This window comes from Scyliorhinus canicula, chromosome 14, assembly GCF_902713615.1.
Source record: "Scyliorhinus canicula chromosome 14, sScyCan1.1, whole genome shotgun sequence".
In the NCBI taxonomy this organism is placed as follows: Eukaryota; Metazoa; Chordata; class Chondrichthyes; order Carcharhiniformes; family Scyliorhinidae; genus Scyliorhinus; species Scyliorhinus canicula.
This window is the reverse complement of record NC_052159.1, coordinates 119,311,434-119,331,325: the sequence shown is the minus strand read 5'-3', so window position 1 is coordinate 119,331,325 and position 19,892 is coordinate 119,311,434. Positions and strand designations below refer to the sequence as shown.

The 19,892-nt window shown below is 47.8% G+C and overlaps 1 protein-coding gene across 2 annotated transcripts in view; it reads right to left on the bottom strand.

Annotated features, from left to right (window-relative positions):
* LOC119977893 overlaps window positions 1–19,892 on the bottom strand; it is a 164,686-nt gene that overhangs the window by 85,389 nt on the left and 59,405 nt on the right. For both annotated transcript variants that reach the window (XM_038819181.1, XM_038819180.1), the window contains exon 3: window positions 6,564–6,812. In XM_038819181.1, the coding sequence (XP_038675109.1) occupies window positions 6,564–6,812 (249 nt within the window). The remainder of the gene's footprint in view (window positions 1–6,563; window positions 6,813–19,892) is intronic.

Here is a 19,892-nt window from a genome sequence, read left to right as displayed (position 1 = left end):
CCTTTACTTTCCCAATTTGTCTTGCCGTCTCCTGCTTCCTCAGCTGATGCGCCAACATCCTGCTGGCTTTTTCCCCATATTTTTACACCAGCCACTTTATCCTCCTCAGCTGTCCGTCCGCCTTACCTGTGGACAGGAGCCCACATTCCATTTGCAGTCTCTGACCCTCCTTCAGAAGCCCTTCATCCGGAGATTCCGCATACCTCCTGTCCACCTGTAAAAGTTCGCCTACCAGCCTGTCCAACTGTGCCCGTTCAGCCTTCTCCTTTTGGGCCCTAATCAAAATGAGGTCCCCCCTGATAACCACCTTCAGTGCCTCCTACACCACCCCTGCCGAGGTCTCACCCGTATCATTGATCCTTATGTATCCCCGAATGGCCTCCCTCACCCGCTCACGCACTCGTCCTCCGCCAGCAGCCCTACATCTAACCTCCATTGCGGCGCTGGGCCTTTCCTTTGCTCACTTGCAGGTCAACCCATTGCGGGCCGTGGCCTAACACTACAATAGCTGAATATTCAGTAGGCAGCACCTCAGCCAGCAACGTTTTGTCCAGCACCTGATGCAAATGGGAGTAGAATGAAAATTTCTGACTCCTTGGCCTCCCAAATCTCAATGGGTCCACCCCTCCCATGGGTCCATAAACCCCCGTAGTAATTTTGCCAGAGCTGACACCTTTCCGGAGCTGGGACTCGACCGGTCCAGTCTCGGATCCAGGACCGTGTTAAAGTCTCCCCCCATAATCAGTCAATGTGAATCCAGGTCTGGGATCTTCCTTAGCACCCTCCTAACGAACTCAACATCATCCCTGTTTGGGGCATAAATATTCACCAATACCACGGCCATTCCCTCCAACTTCCAAACTAACCATGATGAATCTACCTCCCCGGGTCTGCCTCTATCTTCCCCACCTCAAATACCACCCTTTTATTGACCAGGATTTCCACCCCCCGCATTTTAAAGTCCAATCCCGAATGGAACACCTGTCTGACCCATCCCTTCCTCAACCTAACCTGATCCCCCACCCTCAAGTATGTCTCCTGAAACATGTCCACATCCGCCTTCAGTTGCCTCAAATGTGCGAACACACAGGTCCTGTTGACCGGCCCACTTTTCCCATGAACGTTCCACGTGACTAGCCTAGTCAGGGGACACCCCACTGCTGCTCCTGCCGGTCAGCCATAACCTCTCCAAAAGCCAGTCCCTGGCCCATGTCCCACATCTAAGAACATAAGAACTAGGAGCAGGAGTAGGCCATCTGGCCCCTCGATTTCATTCAGTGAGATCATGGCTGATCTTTTGTGGACTCAGCTCCACTTTCCAGCCCGAACACCATAACCCTTAATCCCTTTATTCTTCAAAAAACTATCTATCTTTACCTTAAAAACATGTAATGAAGGAGCCTCAACTACTTCACTGGGCAAGGAATTCCACAGATTCACAACCCTTTGGGTGAAGAAGTTCCTCCTAAACTCAGTCCTAAATCTACTTCCCCTTATTTTGAGGCTATGTCCCCTAGTTCTGCTGTCACCCGCCAGTGGAAACAACCTGCCCGCATCTATCCTATCTATTCCCTTCATAATTTTAAATGTTTCTATAAGATCCCCCCTCATCCTTCTAAATTCCAACGAGTACAGTCCCAGTCTACTCAACCTCTCCTCATAATCCAATCCCTTCAGCTCTGGGATTAACCTAGTGAATCTCCTCTGCACACCCTCCAGTGCCAGTACGTCCTTTCTCAAGTAAGGAGACCAAAACTGAACACAATACTCCAGGTGTGGCCGCACTAACACCTTATACAATTGCAGCATAACCTCCCTAGTCTTAAACTCCATCCCTCTAGCACTGAAGGACAAAATTCCATTTGCCTTCTTAATCACCTGTTGCCCCTGTAAACCAACTTTCTGTGACTCATGCACGAGCACACCCAGGTCTCTCCGCACAGCAGCATGTTTTAATATTTTATCATTTAAATAATAATCCCTTTTGCTGTTATTCCTACCAAAATGGATAACCTCACATTTGTCAACATTGTATTCCATCTGCCGGACCCTAGCCCATTCACTTAACCTATCCAAATCCCTCTGCAGACTTCCAGTATCCTCTGCACTTTTTGCTTTACCACTCATCTTAGTGTCGTCTGCAAACCTGGACACATTGCCCTTGGTCCCCAACTCCAAATCATCTATGTAAATTGTGAACAATTGTGGGCCCAACACTGATCCCTGAGGGACACCACTAGCTACTGATTGCCAACCAGAGAAACACCCATTAATCCCCACTCTTTGATTTCTATTAATTAACTAATCCTCTATTCAAACTACTACTTTACCCTTAATGCCATGCATCTTTATCTTCTGCAGCAACCTTTTGTGTGGGACCTTGTCAAAGGCTTTCTGGAAATCCAGATATACCACATCCATTGGCTCCCCATTATCTACCGCTCTGGTAATGTTCTCAAAAGATTCCACAAAATGAGTTAGGCATGACCTGCCCTTTATGAACCCATGCTGCGTCTGCCCAATGGAATAATTTCCATCCAGATGCCTCGCTATTTCTTCCTTGATGATAGATTCCAGCATCTTCCCTACTACCGAAGTTAAGCTCACTGGCCTATAATTACCCGCTTTCTGCCTACCTCCTTTTTCAAACAGTGGTGTCACGTTTGCTAATTTCCAATCCGCTGGGACCACCCCAGAGCCGAGTGAATTTTGGTAAATTATCACTAGTGCCTTTGCAATTTCCTGAGCCATCTCTTTTGGCACTCTGGGATGCATTCCATCAGGGCCAGGAGACTTTTGATAACAATCCTCTCAAGGTCCTCAGCTGCCATAGCCTCATTTCTATCAGTCACTGGCATATTATTTGTGTCTTCCACTGTGAAGACCGACCCAAAACACCTGTTCAGTTCCTCAGCCATTTCCTCGTCTCCCATTATTAAATCTCCCTTCTCATCCTCTGAAGGACCAATATTTACCTCAGCCACTCTTTTTTGCTTCATATGTTTGTAGAAACTTTTACTGTCTGTTTTTATATTCTGAGCAAGTTTACTCTCATAATCTATCTTACTCTTCTTGAGAGCTTTTTTAGTAGCTTTCTGTTGCCCCCTAAAGATTTCCCAGTCCAGTCTTTGCCACTTCTTTGGCACTTTGTATGCTTACCTCACCTGATCCACCCCCAGGCAGCTACCGCCATCAACTCTCCTCCTCCACCAACTTAGTAGTCCCGTCCCCATCAGCAGTCTAACCCCTTCCCTCTTTCATCCCACCCCCACTCAGCTCACCCCCCACTTTGCTTCTGTAAACTAGCCCTCCCCTGAGCCTAGCATCTTCCCCTGGCTAGATCACCTTTCCCCCTCCACTCTCAGTGCAATCAGTCAAAATAATGGCAAGAAGCAAAAACAAACAAACAGTCCCGAGCACAAAGGCCCATCTCTCCCTCAAGAAAGTACTATTTGTTAACCTAATCCCACACTTCTCATTTGGGAAGCTCGCCATTTTCCAGAATGGTTGGGGAGGGTTTAAACTAAAATGGCAGGTGGTTGGGAACCTATTCAAAGAGTCAGTAGAAGGAGGATAACGAGCAAGAATTAAAGACAGGAATGGGAATAAGGAAAATGATAGGTGGAGAAACCAAGGGCCAGAATTAAACAGGGCCACAGTGAAAAATAAGGGAACGGAGGAGGAATGTTAAAAAGAAGGGCCTTATGACTTTGTGCCTTAATGCGTGTTTGAATTAATCATATAAAAAGATGTAACTGGGTCTGATATAGTCAGGATTATGGAGACATGACTACAGGGTGACCAGGAATGGGAACTGAACATCCAGGGGCATTTAGCATTAAGGAAGGATAAAAAAGAAAAGGCGGAGGAGTTGTGCTGCAGGTTAGGGAGGAAATTAATGCAATAGTGAGGAAGGATATTAGCTCCAACAATGTGGAATCTGTATGGGTAGAGCAGAGGGTACCAAGAGGAAAGAACATCAGTGGGAGTTGTATGTCGACCTCCAGATTTTAGTGATGATGTTGGGAATGGCATTAATCAGGAAGTTAGAGATGCATGCAATAACAGAACGGTTGTAATTATGGGTGACTTTAATCTGCATGTCGATAGCGCAAATCAAATTAGTAACAATACCGTAGAGGGGGAATTCCTGAAGTGTACATGGGATGGTTTTCTGGAACAATACTTTGAGGGATCAATTAGAGAACCAGACTGAAAGCTGTGTAATGAGAAAGGAATAATTGGCAATCGCTTGTGCGAGGCCCCTTGGGGCTGAGCGACCATGATATGATAGAATTCTTCCTCCAGATGGAGAGTGATGTCGTTGGTTCTCAGACTTGGATCCTGAATCTAAATAAAGGAAGCTAGGATGGTATGAGGCGTGTTTTGGCTACAATGGATTAGGGAACTTTACTCCAAGAGGATATGTAATTGAAAACATTCAACGAAGCTCATGGGTGAACTGCAACAATTGTTTATTCCTGTTTAGTACAGAAATAAAATGGGAATTGTGGCCAACCATTGTTCACAAGGGAAATTAGGGATAATATTAGATCCAAAGAAGAGGCATACAAATTAACCAGAAAGAACAGCAGACGTAAGGATTTGGAGCAGTTTAGAATTCAGCAAAGGAGGACAAACGGAAACAAAAGGAAAGTAGAGTATGAGAGTAAGCTTGCACATAAAACTGACTGGAAAACCTTCTGTAGATATGTGACAAGAAAAAGATTGGCAAAGATAAATGTAGGCCCCTCATAGTCAAAAACATGGAAATTGATAATGGAGAACAAAGAAATGGCTGACCAATTAAATACATTCTTAGGTTCTGTCTTCACAAAGGATGACACAAATAATATGCCAGAAATATTGGGGAGCAGATGGTTTAGTGAGAAGGAGATAGTCCAGACGGCATTGAAACTCCGTCCCATTAGCATGTTAATCAGGCTGATTGGCAGGTGATGGCCCATCTCCCCCATCACAAAGGACTGGTACTCCAGCAACCGGGACAGTCCCAGACATTTCGGCGCCACTCCCTGTCCAAGGGAAATGCAAACAACGGGGTCAATGACCGCTTGAGACACGCCCAGTCATCCAGATCCCCGCCCACCTATTGGCTGAGGAATCGAACGGAGTGATCAGGGATCACCCAATTAGTAAGGCACAAATCGAAGGACCACCCAAAAGAGCGCAAAAGCACCCTGAATATAAAGGAAGAGTTCGCCATATGTTTGCTCTCTTTTAGCCTGGGTACCTCGGTCACGGCCATCGCCAACTGCAGCAACACCAGAAGCAAGTTCGAGTTCAACGCCCACTACCAGATGGATGAGCCCAGCTGCGCAGCAGTTACCCCTTCAAACCCAAGAGATCCAGAATTGAACAGCGGCCTCTGTTTCCTGACCTAAACCGGGTGCATGAAGTTAAGTACAGGTTGTCTTAACTACAGGTGTAGTTAACTAGTAGTGTTTATGTTGCATGATTGATCGTCTGTAAATAAAGTACCCTTGACCTTGAACTAACTAACTGGTGTTTAGTTCTTTGATCGATAGCCGGTTGAAACTTGTGGTAGTATCATTCGATACCTGGCGACTCTAAGCATTTGGACATAGACAATATAGAAAGAAGGCAAATTCACTGATTCCCCTAATTGTAACAGAGCCACAGAAAAGATCAAGTAGTAGAGATAAATCGACAACATCACAAAGGAAGACTGACAGAAATGAGAGACCTGAGTGTTGATGCTGTGGGGAGCGGGGGTGGCAATGCATCTTTGTTCTTATTCAGCTCTCTTAAAAATCTGCAGTGAGAATCAACACCAGATCAAAACAGGAAGCACTTCAGAGTTAATGGGCCGTGAAGAGCTATGATAACAAAGCTAATCTCGCCAATGAAGTAGCATGGGCCTGTCAATCAAGAGGCTTGTAACAGGTAATGGACTGACTGATTTTCAAAGTTAGAGGGAAGATCTGCTACACGACCCCTATCCCAGGAAAAAAACCCTGACCTGAGCCCTTCCAGCCCAGCCCAAGTCCCCTCGACCTTCACTTCCCATGAAGGACCCCTCTCAACTGCCTGAAGGTAAGTATAGAGAGGGTACGCACCCCATTTCTCCCCCTTGGTGTTCATTGCACCTCTGGTCCCCGCTTTTAGGGACCAGTAGTGATTTGCGTCCAGGTGACATCCAGCAGGGAGGGCGATGGCATTTCGGGAGGCTGGAGCATTCTGCTTGAATCCTGCCAATTACAATCCTGCCAATGAATGATAAGTTGTTTAGGTCAGGTTCTCGGTCTCTTTGGGAGGGGACCTCATCTCGCCCAGGGGAATGGGCCGGGAGACTCAGAATGGGTTCGAGGTCCGGCGAGAATCCCGATTTGGCCCTGATGCCTGATTTAACAGGCCATCGGGAATCCCACCTGGGTCTAGCAGCCCCTGAGAATCGTCCCATAATTCTGAATATAACTCATGATAATGGTACTATGTTCACGCATTTCTCAGCCAAACTGCGAGCGTAAACATTCCCACTCCCATGATATAATATAAAATAACAGATTCTAAAATGTACTCACATCTTACAAACAGTTCCACAGATGCAGAAAGGGTTGGATGATTTGTCAGGCAGGTTACATTCTTCAAGCTGTTGTGTTGTGGTAGCTTATAGTTGCTGCTAACTGTACTGATTAGATTTTGTTCTTTTGCCTGTTTTCTTTTTGTCTTTTTAATCTTCAAGGGCAACCATTTAATATTGGGTGCCAGGCCACCTCCAGCATCACTGCACATTCTCGCAAGTAGATCCTTTCTTCTAACATTCAGAGGAGCTAGAGAAACCAATTGGGACATTATTTATCATTTAGAACAATAGGAAGATTATAATAGCATTCCAGTATTAAGCATTTTATTACATCCCTGTATTTAGTTTTCTGACAAAAGTATTGCTTAATTTCTAATTACCATCTTAAATCCATTTAAATGTATAGTTCCAGTGATCTGATTTATCTTGACATTATTATTACTATCCAGAAATACACACAAATATTCGCACATCTTATTCATGAATATGCAATGTTCCGTCTTCTTTCAACTTCAAAATATTTCAAACATGTTTTAACATACAGCTAGTTCAATGTTACATAGCAATGGAGATGATCAGCAAGTAATCCCCTGCTACATGTATCATCCACTGGGTTATACAACTGAAGCCCAGCAGGTTCTCATTCCTTTCACATTGTTACTTACTCATTGCATCAAACTTAAAAGTTAAACAAACTTTCTAAAAACATTGATGTATTCTACAAGTGGAATGAGAAGAGATCACACTAAATTGATAGCTCCAGGCCTTGCTAGTGAAGTTTTAAACTTTAAGATTAGGTTCCATAGCTATGACACTTCATTTATCAAACTTGGCAAACACATAGAACTTTTTTTGTGGGATCTGGCCGTTGCTGACTAGGCCAGCATCTATTGTCCTTCTTTGGTTGCAAATGTGATGGTGAGCTGCCTTCTTGTACTGCTGTAATCCCTGAGGTATAGAATCATCCACAGTGATGTTAGGCAGGGAATTCCAGGACTTTGACCCAGCAACAGAGAAGGAACGGTGATATATTTCCAAGTCAGGATTGTAAGCAACTGTCAGCCTAGGTTTCTTCTGGGTGCTCTGGTTTCCCCCCACAGTTCAAATATGTGCAGGTTAGGTGGACCGTTTACACAAAGTTGTCCCTTTGTGTCCAAAGATGTGCAGGTTAGGTGGGGTTACAGGTATAAGGTAGGGGAGAGGGTCCAGGCAAGGTTCTCTTTCAGAGGGCTGGTGATGACTTGATAGGCCAAATGGCCTCCTTCTGCACTGAAGGGATTCTATTGAGGGTGACTTCCAGGTGGTGTTGTTCCAATGTGTCTGCTGCCCTTGTTCATCTGGAACAGGGCTTTTAAAAGTGTGGGTCGCGACCAGTGGGTGGATTGCAGACGGGTGTCTGAAGGGTCACAGAGCAAACAGTCGGTGTACCCGAAAGAAAAATTTCAAATTTTCAGCTGCCTTTTCATCTAGGACCATGTGAGCAATGTCTAATGCTACAGGTAGATTGAATCTATCCTATAGTGTGGTGGATATTTTATTTAGCGGCACAGTGGCACAGTGGTTAGCACTGCCACTTCACAATGGCAGGAACCTGGGTTCAATTTCGTTCTCAGATGGCTGTCTGTGTGGAGTTGGCACATTCTGCCCATGTCTGCATGGGTTTCAAAGAACAAATAATACAGCACATGAACAAGCCCTTCAGCCCTCAAAGCCTGTACCAGTCATTATACCACACTTGGCCAAAACCCTCAGCACTTGTCTTTCCAAATGCCTGTATATCAGATCCCTCAGACTCCTTTCTGGTAACTTTGCTCCTTGAGGGGTTCTATTGTCTCTCTAGTTATTAATTTTCTTTGAATACATTCAAAGAATCCCTTTGGAATCAAAGAACAAAGAACAAAGAAATGTACAGCACAGGAACAGGCCCTTTGCCCTCCAAGGGCAAATGGTCCTTTGCACGTTCATGCTGCCCGTCTAAACTAAAATCTTCTCCACTTCCAGGGTCCGTATCCCTCTATTCTTACCTTTTCATGTGTTTGTCAAGATGTCCCTTAAATGTCCTTAATCCTGTCCTTAATTCTCTCAGCCAAAGCTACCTTATGACCCTTTCTGCCCTCTTCACTTCCTTCTTGAGTCTACTCCTGTATCCCCTGTACACCTTCAGGGAATCCCTTGATTCCAGCTGCTTGTACCTGAGCCATGCCTCCTTTTTCCTGGCCAAAACCTCAATATGTTTTGTCATCCAGGGACCCCTACTCCAGCCAGCCTGGCCCTTCACCCTCACAGGAACATATAGACCCTGAACTCTAGTTATTACACTTTTAAATGCCTCCCACTTGCCATAGTTGCCTTTGCCCTCAAACAAGCTACTCCAATCAACCCTTGCAAGCTCCTGTCTAATTCCATCAAAATTTGCCTTGTCCCAATTTAGAACTTGAACCCGTGGACCAGTTTTGTCCCTTTCCATAACTATTTTAAAATGAATAGAACTATGATCACTGGTCCCAAAGTGATCCCCCACTGTCACCTCAGTCACTGCCCTGCCCTATTTCCCAAGAGTCGGTCATGTTTTACCCTTTCCTGAGTAGGACCATCCACATACTTCCTGAGGAAGTTTGCGTGAATACACTTAACAAATTCCACCCTGTCTAATCCCTTAACACCATGGCTTCCTAGTCTGTGTTAGAAATATTAAGATCCTCTATTATGACAACCCTGTCACTCCTACAAGTCTCCCCATTCTCCCAGCATATTTGTTCTTCTAATTCCTGTTGATTATTTGAGGGTCTGTAGTACAACCCCAATAAGGTCACCATCCCCTTCTTATTTCTTAGCTCCACCCACAAAGCTTCGCTGGATGATCCCTCGGTTATTTCATCTCTGACTAGTGCTGTGATGCTCCCCTTAATCAAAAATGCAACTTCCCCTCCATTCTTTCTTCCAACTCTGTCTCACCTAAAGCACCTGTACCCTGGAACATCAAGCTGCCAGTCCTGTCCCTTCCTTAGCCATGTTTCAGTTATGGCTTCAATATCCCAGTCCCACATACTGAGTTCATCAGTCTTACCTGTCAGCCCTCTTGCATTGAAATAGATGCAATTTAATAACAGGTTTTCCCTACTCCATGCCATGCTCCTGCCTGTCATGTCAATTCAGTTTGCCGTTGCTGCGTACTGCATCTCCTTTCAAGCCATCATTTGCTTCCCTGCTGTTGAGGATCCCACTCCCCTGCAAATCTAGTTTAAACCCTCCCTTGTAGCACTAGCTAAACTGCCCCCCCCCCCCCCCCCAAGGATATTGATCCCCAACTTGTCCCTCTTAAACAGGTCACATCTGCCCCAGAAACGATCCCAGTGATCGAAGAATCTGAATCCCTGCCCCTGCACCAATTCTAAAGCATTCATCTGCCATATTCTCCTGTTCTCTCCCTCAGTTCTAAGGGTGCCGCAAGGTCCCGGAAAAAAAAGTTTGAAACACACTGTTCTGGAAGGCAGCGGCATGTGTTTAGAAGCTGCTGCCTGAGGAACCTTGGTGAGTTCCTGCAGTGTAGATGGTACACACTGCTGCCATTGAACATGGGTGGTGGAGGGAGTGAATGTTGGTGGAAGGTGTACCAATAAAGGAGGCTGCTTTGTCCTGGATGGTGCTGAGCTTCTTCAGGTGTTGTTGGAGCTGCACTCATTCAGGCAGGTGAAGAGTATTCCATTACACTCCTGACATGTTCTGGTAGCCACAGTATTTCTATGTATAGTCTAGTTCAGTTCCTGCTCAATAGTAACCCCCAGGATGTTGACATTGGGAGATTCAGCGATGATAATGCCACTGAATGTCATGGGGTGATGGTTAGATCCTCTCTTGTTGCCGATAATCCATCTTGACAAATATACGAATAGGATGGGAATAGAGGGATATGGACCCCGGAAGTGTACAAGATTTTTTTAGACGGGCAGCATGGGCGGCGCAGGCTTGGAGGGCCGAAGGGCCTGTTCCTGTGCTGTACTTTTCTTTGTTCTGCGTTTGATAGTCATTGACTGCCACTTGTGTGGCGCAAACGTAAGTTGCCATTTGTCAGCCCAAGGTTGGATATTGTCCAGGTCTTTTTGAATTTGGACATGAACTGCTTCAGCATCTGAGTTGCATTGGTGCTGAACATTGCACAGTCATCAGCAAGCACCTCCACTTCTGATGGAATGAAGGTCATTGATGAAATGGCTGAAGATGTGGAACGCCTGCAGTAATGGCCTGGAGCTGAGATTTTTGACCTCCAACCACCAGCTTCCTTTGTGCTAGGTGTGACTTCAATCAATGGAGGATTTTTTCTCCTGATTCCCATTGACCCCAGTTTTGCTCGGGCTCCTTCATGCCATATTCAATCATATACTGCCTTGATGTCAAGGTTAATCGCTCTCACCTCATCGCTGACGTTGACGTCCATGTTTGAAGTAAGGCTGTAAGAAGGTCAGGAGCTGAGTAACTCTGGTGGAACCAAAACTGAGCATCAGTGAGCAGGTTATTATTGAGTAAGTGGTGCATGATAGCACTGTTAATGACCCCTTCCATCACCTTACTGATGATTGAGAGTAGACTGATAGGGTGCCAATTGACCAGGTTGTGTTTTTCCTATTTCTTGTGTACAGACATATCTGGGCAAGTTTCCACATTATCAGGTATCTGTCAGTGTTATAGCTGTACTGGAACAGTTTGGTGCGTCAAGTTCTGGAGAATAACTCTTCAGTACTTTTGCTGGAATTCTGTCAAGGCCCATAGTGTTTGCTATATCCAGTGACTTCAGTCATTTCTTGATATCATGTGGAGTCAATTGCATTGGACTATGGAGACCACTGGAGGAGACCGAGATGGATCATCCACTCAGCACTTCTGGCTGAAGATTATTGCAAATACTTCAGCCTTACCTTTTGTGCTGGGTTCCTCCATCACTGAGGATGGGAACATTTGTGGAGTCTCCTCCCTCAATTAGTTGTTTAATTGTTCACCACCATTCATGGCTCGATATGACAGGACTGCAGAGCTTAGATCTAGTCCAATGAACATAGAACATAAAACCTACAGAGCAGAAGGAGGCCATTCGGCCCATCGAGTCTGCACCAATCCACTTAAGCCCTCACTTCCACCATATCCCTGTGACCCAGTAACTCCTCCTAACCTTTTTGGTCACTAAGGGCAATTTATCATGGCCTATCCACCTAAACTGCATGTCTTTGGACTGTGGGAGGAAACCCTGTGCAGGCTCTGCACAGACAGTGCCCCAGCGGGGAATCAAACCTTGGACCCTGGTGCTGTGAAGCCACAGTGCTATCCACTTGTGCTACCATGCGTCCCAAATGGTTGTGGAATTGCTTAGCTCTGTCTATCTGTGGAAGTGAAATTAATGAGTTGCCAACTTAGAAGCATGCTGGGAAATGCTTGACTATAGTTCAACACTGCTTTTGAACGAAAATAAGTAGGTCAGTTAAACAAAATACTGCTTAATATTTTGGTCTCGGCCTTATTATGAAAACACATTGTCCTCCGAAATATAACAAAATGTGTACTGGAGTTGTTTTAAGCAAAGGGCAAGAACATACGTACTACGTATTTCATCTTACATATTTTCTAAGGTCTATTTAATATAAACATGGCTGTTTACTTCGAGCTGTTATTTCAGACTATAAAAATATGCTTTCTTCAATTGAATCTCAGAGTGCAGTGTCTTGGCTTTGCAGCTGGAACACTCACTCTCCGCAAATATATTTGTGTAAATACATTTCCTCAAAGCGAACCTCGAGGGAGTGATCAATGCACTATTACAGGAAGGGGTGCTGAAGAGAATACAAAGACCCTGTGACACCCCTATACTCCCCATTCCAAAGGTAGGAAGACCCAATGGGCGGTGGTTTGGGCAAGATCTCAGAGCCATCAATAAAATTGTTATCACTATTGCTCCATTGGTGCCGGTCACAAATGTCATTTTGTCTTCTATACACCAGCATCGGATACTTTCTCAGCCTTTTTCTCCATACCATTGCACCCGGAAAGTCAATATCTATTTGCTTTACACATCGGAATCAACAGTATTAAAAGAGACTTGGACGAGTGCCAGTTGTCTGCAGGTTCAACATTCCCTCAATGGACCCTACCAAGTTCTGCTAACACCCCGAACAGCCGTTAAAGTAAAAGAAAAGCCAGATGGGATTCATGCAACCCGTGTAAACTACATCATCCGGAACTTTGAGAGTACTAGCGAAACGCTGACCTGAAGAGAATGACGGCGCTACTGTTAGAACATAGAGCATAGAACGATACAGCGCAGTGCAGGCTCTTCGGCCCACGATGTTGCACCGACATGGGAAGTCAAAAACTAAAGGCCATCTAACCTACACTATGCCATTATCATCCATATACTTATCCAATAAACTTTTAAATGCCCTCAATGTTGGCGAGTTCACTACTGTTGCAGGTAGGGCATTCCACGGCCTCACCACTCTTTGCGTAAAAAACCCACCTCTGACCTCTGTCCTATATCTATTACCCCTCAATTTAAGGCTATGTCCCCTCATGCTAGCCACCTCCATCCGCGGGAGAAGGCTCTCACTGTCCACCCTATCTAACCCTCTGATCATTTTGTATGCCTCTATTAAGTCACCTCTTAACCTTCTTCTCTCTAACGAAAACAACCTCAAGTCCATCAGCCTTTCCTCATAAGATTTTCCCTCCATACCAGGCAACATCCTGGTAAATCTCCTCTGCACCCGTTCCAAAGCTTCCACGTCCTTCCTATAATGAGGCGACCAGAACTGTACGCAATACTCCAAATGCGGCCGTACCAGAGTTTTGTCCAGCTGCAACATGACCTCATGGCTCCGGAACTCAATCCGTCTACCAATAAAGGCCAACACACCATAGGCCTTCTTCACAACCCTATCAACCTGGGTGGCAACTTTCAGGGATCTATGTACATGGACACCGAGATCCCTCTGCTCATCCACACTACCAAGAATTTTACCATTAGCCAAATATTCCGCATTCCTGTTATTCTTTCCAAAGTGAATCACCTCACACTTCTCCACATTAAACTCCATTTGCCACCTCTCAGCCCAGCTCTGCAGCTTATCTATGTCCCTCTGTAACCTGCAACATCCTTCCGCACTGTCTACAACTCCACCGACTTTAGTGTCGTCTGCAAATTTACTCACCCATCCTTCTGCGCCCTCCTCTAGGTCATTTATAAAAATGACAAACAGCAACGGCCCCAGAACAGATCCTTGTGGTACGCCACTCGTAACTGAACTCCATTCTGAACATTTCCCATCAACTACCACTCTGTCTTCTTTCAACTAGCCAATTTCTGATCCACATCTCTAAATCACCCTCAATCCCCAGCCTCCGTATTTTCTGCAATAGCCGACCGTGGGGAACCTTATCAAACGCTTTACTGAAATCCATATACACCACATCAACTGCTCTACCCTCGTCTACCTGTTCAGTCACCTTCTCAAAGAACTCGATAAGGTTTGTGAGGCATGACCTACCCTTCACAAAACCATGCTGACTATCCCTAATATTATTATTCCTATCTTGAATGATTATAAATCGTATCTCTTATAATCCTCTCCAAGACTTTACCCACAACAGACGTGAGGCTCACCGGCCTATAGTTACCGGGGTTATCTCTACTCTTCTTCTTGAACAAAGGGACCACATTTGCTATCCTCCAGTCCTCTGTCACTATTCCTGTAGCCAATGATGACATAAAAATCAAAGCCAAAGGCTCAGCAATCTCTTCCCTGGCTTCCCAGAGAATCCTAGGATAAATCCCATCAGGCCCCGGGGACTTATCTATTTTCACCTTGTCCAGAATTGCCAACACTTCTTCCCTACGCACCTCAATGCCACCTATTCTAATAGCCTGGCTCTCAGCATTCTCCTCCACAACATTATCTTTTTCCTGAGTGAATACTGACGAAAAGTATTCATTTAGTATCTCGCTTATCTCCTCAGCCTCCACACACAACTTCCCACCACTGTCCTTGACTGGCCCCACTCTTACCCTAGTCATTCTTTTATTCCTGACATACCTATAGAAAGCTTTTGGGTTTTCCTTGATCCTACCTGCCAAAGACTTCTCATGTCCCCTCCTTGCTCGTCTTAGCTCTCTCTTTAGATCCTTCCTCGCTTCCTTGTAACTATCAAGCGCCCCAACTGAAACTTCACGCCTCATCTTCACATAGGCCTCCTTCTTCCTCTTAACAAGAGATTCCACTTCTTTGGTAAACCACGGTTCCCTCGCTCTACCCCTTCCTCTCTGCCTGACTGGTACGTACTTATCAAGAACACGCAATAGCTGTTCCTTGAACAAGCTCCACATATCCAGTGTGCCCAACCCTTGCAGCCTACTTCTCCAACCTACACATCATAAGTCATGTCTAATGGCATCATAATTGCCCTTCCCCCAGCTATAACTCTTGCCCTGCGGGGTATACTTATCCCTTTCCATCACTAACATAAAGGTCACCGAATTGTGGTCACTGTCTCCAAAGTGCTCACCTACCTCCAGATCTAACACCTGTCCTGGTTCATTACCCAAAACCAAATGCAATGTGGCCTCGCCTCTTGTTGGCCTGTCAACATATTGTGTCAGGAAACCCTCCTGCACACATTGTACAAAGAACGACCCATCTAATGTACTCAAACTATATCTTTTCCAGTCAATATTTGGAAAGTTAAAGTCTCCCATAACAACTACCCTGTTACTTTCGCTCTTTTCCAGAATCATCTTCGCCATCCTTTCCTCTACATCCCTAGAACTATTAGGTGGCCTATAGAAAACTCCCAACAGGGTGACCTCTCCTTTCATGTTTCTAACCTCAGCCCATACTACCTCAGAAGAAGAGTCCCCATCTAGCATCCTTTCCGCCACCGTAATACTGTCCTTGACTAGCAGCGCCACACCTCCCCCTCTTTTGCCCCCTTCTCTGAGCTTACTAAAACACCTAAACCCCGGAACCTGCAACAACCATTCCTGTCCCTGCTCTATCCATGTCTCTGAAATGGCCACAACATCGAAGTCCCAGGTACCAACCCATGCTGCCAGTTCCCCTACCTTATTTCATATACTCCTGGCATTGAAGTAGACACACTTCAAACCACCTACCTGAACACTCCTGCGAAGTCAAATCTGTGCTCCTGACCTCTATACTCTCAATCTCCCGTACCCCAAAACTACAATCCAGGTTCCCATGCCCCTGCTGAATTAGTTTAAACCCCCCCAAAGAGCACTAACAAATATCCCCCCCAGGATATTGGTGCCCCTCAGGTTCAGATGTAGACCATCCTGTCTATAGAGGTCCCACCTTCCCCAGAAAGAGCCCCAGTTATCCAGAAATCTGAATCCCTCCCGCCTGCACCATCCCTGTAGCCACGTGTTTAATTGCTCTCTCTCCCTATTCCTCGTCTCACTATCACGTGGCACGGGCAACAACCCAGAGATAACAACTCTGTTTGTTCTCGCTCTGAGCTTCCATCCTAGCTCCCTAAAGGCCTGCCTGACATCCTTGTCCCCTTTCCTACCTATGTCGTTAGTGCCAATGTGGACTACGACTTGGGGCTGCTCCCCCTCCCCCTTAAGGACCCGGAAAACACGATCCGAGACATCACGCACCCTTGCACCTGGGAGGCAACATACCAAACGTGAGTCTCTCTCGCTCCCACAAAATCTCCTATCAGTGCCCCTGACTATTGAGTCCCCAATTACTAATGCTCTGCTCCTCTCCCCCTTCCCTTCTGAGCAACAAGGACAGACTCCGTGCCAGAGGCCCGTACCCCATGGCTTACCCCTGGTAAGTCGTCCCCCCCACAAGTATCCAAAACGGTATACTTGTTACTCAGGGGAACGACCGCAGGGGGTCCCTGCACTGACTGCTTCTTCCCAGTCCCTCTTACAGTTATCCATCTATCTCCAGTCTTTGGTGTAACTACTTTCCTGAAGCTCCTATCTATGACCCCCTCTGCCTCCCGAATGATCCGAAGTTCATCCAACTCCAGCTCCAGTTCCCTAACTCGGTCTTGGAGGAGGACTTCCGGTGTGCATCATGCAGTGAGTGTGTACACATAGGCAGCTCCTGCCTAAGGTTGCAGAAAAGAGCTCTTTTTTGGGCAGCACGGGTTGGAATTTCAATGAAAAGGCGTGGGTGAAGGTTCAAGGAGTATTTTCCCCCAGGAATAGGATGTTTCTTGGTTATCAGACCCTCAGAAACAGTGCAAGATTTGTCTGAACAGCAGCAAACGAAAGCCTCTGCAAGCATGCTAGTGGGGGAAGGGCCAGCTTATAGGTCTCAAGCTGACCTGAGGGCCTTTATGAAAGCTGAATTCTAGCAGCAGAGGGAAGAACTGTGAAGAGATCTCACCAGGGCCATTGAAGAAGCGGAAACGGACTTCCGGTAGCGGTGATGCGGAGCTAAGCCGCACGTTCAGTGGCTCCCACTATTTTCGGACTTTGGGGCTCTTTTAAGGGCTCGTAGTGGTGCTGTTTGGACTTTTCCCCATGTGGGAACACTCCTTCTCAGATTCTCCACCGGTGGATGGCCTGGACTAGGAGTGGAGCGGTCAGAAAATCGGCTTTGTAGGTGCGGCTGCCGCACCGCAGCTCCCGCTACTTAAGGACTTTTGGGCCGATTTGAGGGCCTCAAACGGCGCTGTCTCGACGAATCCCGGTGGGGGAAGGTGTCTAGAGGAGCATTCCCCATAATTTATGGTGCTCACCCGGAGTGGGGCAAAGGAAAAAGCTGCAGCAGCTCCCCAAGAAAAGCGGGGGAAGAAGGACAAAATGGTGGCCGGCGGAACACCCGAGGACTGGTGGAAGTGGGCGCAGGAGCAGCAGGCCTCTCTTCTGCGCTGTTTTACGGAGCTGAAGGCTGAGTTGCTGGACTCCCTGAATGCGACTACCAACAAGCTGCTTGAGACCCAGACAGCCCAGGGGGTGGCCATTCAGGAGTTGCAGCGGCAGGCCGCTGAGCGGGAAGAGGAGGCCGTGGTCCTTGTGGGGAAGGTGGAGTTGCACGAGGCACTTCACAAAAAGTGGCAAGACCGCTTGGAGGAGCTGGACGTTCGCACGAGGTGAAAGAATTTGAGGATCCTGGGCCTGGCGGAGGGGCTGGAAGGGTCGGATCTCCCGTCGTACGTGACCACGATGTTGAGCTCGTTGATGGGAGCGGGGTCCTTCCATTTGCCCCTGGAGCTTGAGGGAGCTCACAGAGTGCTGGCCAGGAGGCCTAAGGCAAATGAACCCCCGCGGGCGGTGCTGGTGCGGTTCCATCGATTTAGTGACCGGGAGTGTGTGCTGCGCTGGGCCAAGAAAGAGAGGAGCAGCAAGTGGGAGAATTCGGTAGTGCGAATCTACCAGGACTGGAGTGCGGAGGTGGCAAAGCGGCGGGCCGGGTTCAACCGGACGAAGGCGGTGCTGCATGCCAAGCAGGTCAGATTTGGAATGCTGCAGCCTGCGCATCTGTGGGTGACATATAAGGACCGGCACCACTACTTCGAGTCCCCGGAGGAGGCGTGGGCCTTTGTACAGGCGGAGAAGCTGGACTCGAACAAGGGTCTGGGGACACACTATGGCCGTTGCTGTTTTTGCTGTTGCTGTTCTTCAATTTTGACACGTGTTTTTTTTATGCTGGTTTTCTTTTTGCTCTGTTTCCGGGTGGGTTTTTCTGTTGGGTGTGGGGGTGGGGTATGTGGGGAACGTTGGGGGCATGTGCTTTATATGTTCTCTTCTGTACGGGGCTGGGGGTTGGGGTGAAACTGGATTTTGTGGAGCTGCGTCAGAAGGGTGGGGTGTGGCAGTGTGAAAGCGCGGGCTTTCCTCTGGTTGTCCACGCTGCGGGGCAGGGGGGGCGGAGCTGGAGGTGGGGGCATGGCCTCTACTGGATTTCTTTCCCGCGCTGAAGCGGTGCCAAGGAGGTGCGGCAAGAGGGGGATAACCCCATGCCGGGAGGAGATGGGTTTTGGCAGGAGCTGCCGGGTCAGCAGAAGTCAGCTGACTCACGGAAGTACCATGGAGGGTGCGTCGCGGCTAGGAGGGGTCCTAGCCTGGGGGGGTGGGGGGGGATACCGGGTTGCTGCTGGAATGGCCAGGAAGGAGCTGGCATGGGCCGGGGGGGTAGAGGAGAGGCGTTATCGCCATGGGGAACGGGTCAGGCGGGGCGAGCTGGCCTGGGGCGAGCAGTCAATAAGCTATGGCTAGCCGGCGGGGGAGAGGGGCAGGTTGCCCTCTGATCCGGCTGATTACCTGGAACGTGAGGGGGCTGAATGGGCCAGTTAAGAGAACGAGGGTAATTTCTCATCTGAAGGGGCTGAAGGCGGACGTGGCTATGCTCCAGGAGACCCATTTGAAGGTGGCGGACCAGGTTCGTCTGAGGAAGGGGTGGGTGGGGCAGGTTTTTCACTCAGGATTGGACGCGAAGAACCGGGGGGTGGCGATTCTGGTGGGGAAGAGGGTGGCGTTCGAGGCGGCTGAGGTGGTGTCGGACAAGGAGGGCAGATATATTATGGTGAAGGGTAGGCTGCAGGGAGAGAAGGTGGTGCTGGTTAATGTATATGCCCCGAATTGGGATGATGCCGGCTTCATGAGGCGCTTGTTGGGCCGCATTCCGGACCTGGAGGCAGGGGGCATGATCATGGGGGGAGACTTTAACACAGTGCTGGATCCCCCACTGGACCGGTCCAGTTCAAGGACGGGTAGGAGACCGGCGGCGGCCAAAATACTGAGGGGGTTTATGGACCAGATGGGAGGGGTGGATCCCTGGAGGTTTGGGAGGCTGAGAGCGCGGGAGTATTCCTTTTTCTCCCATGTCCATAGGGTCTATTCCCGAATAGATTTTTTCATCCTGAGCAGGGGATTGATCCCGAAGGTGCAGGATGCAGAGTATTCGGCCATAGCGATTTCAGACCATGCTCCGCACTGGGTTGATCTGGAGATGGGGGAGGCGCGGGACCAGCGCCCGCTCTGGCGCCTGGATGTGGGGCTGCTGGCTGATGAGGAGGTGTGTAGGAGGGTCCGGGGAAGTATTGAGGGGTATATTGATACCAACGACACGGGGGAGGTCCAGGTGGGGATGGTCTGGGAGGCTCTGAAAGCAGTGATCCGGGGGGAGCTGATCTCCATCCAGGCCCATAGGGAAAGGAGGGAGAGGAAGGAGAGGGAGAGACTGGTGGGGGAGCTCCTGGATGTGAACAGGAGATACGCGGAGGCACCGGAGGAGGGGTTGCTGGGGGAACGGCGTAGCTTGCAGGCCAAATTTGACTTGTTGACCACCAGAAAGGCGGAGACACA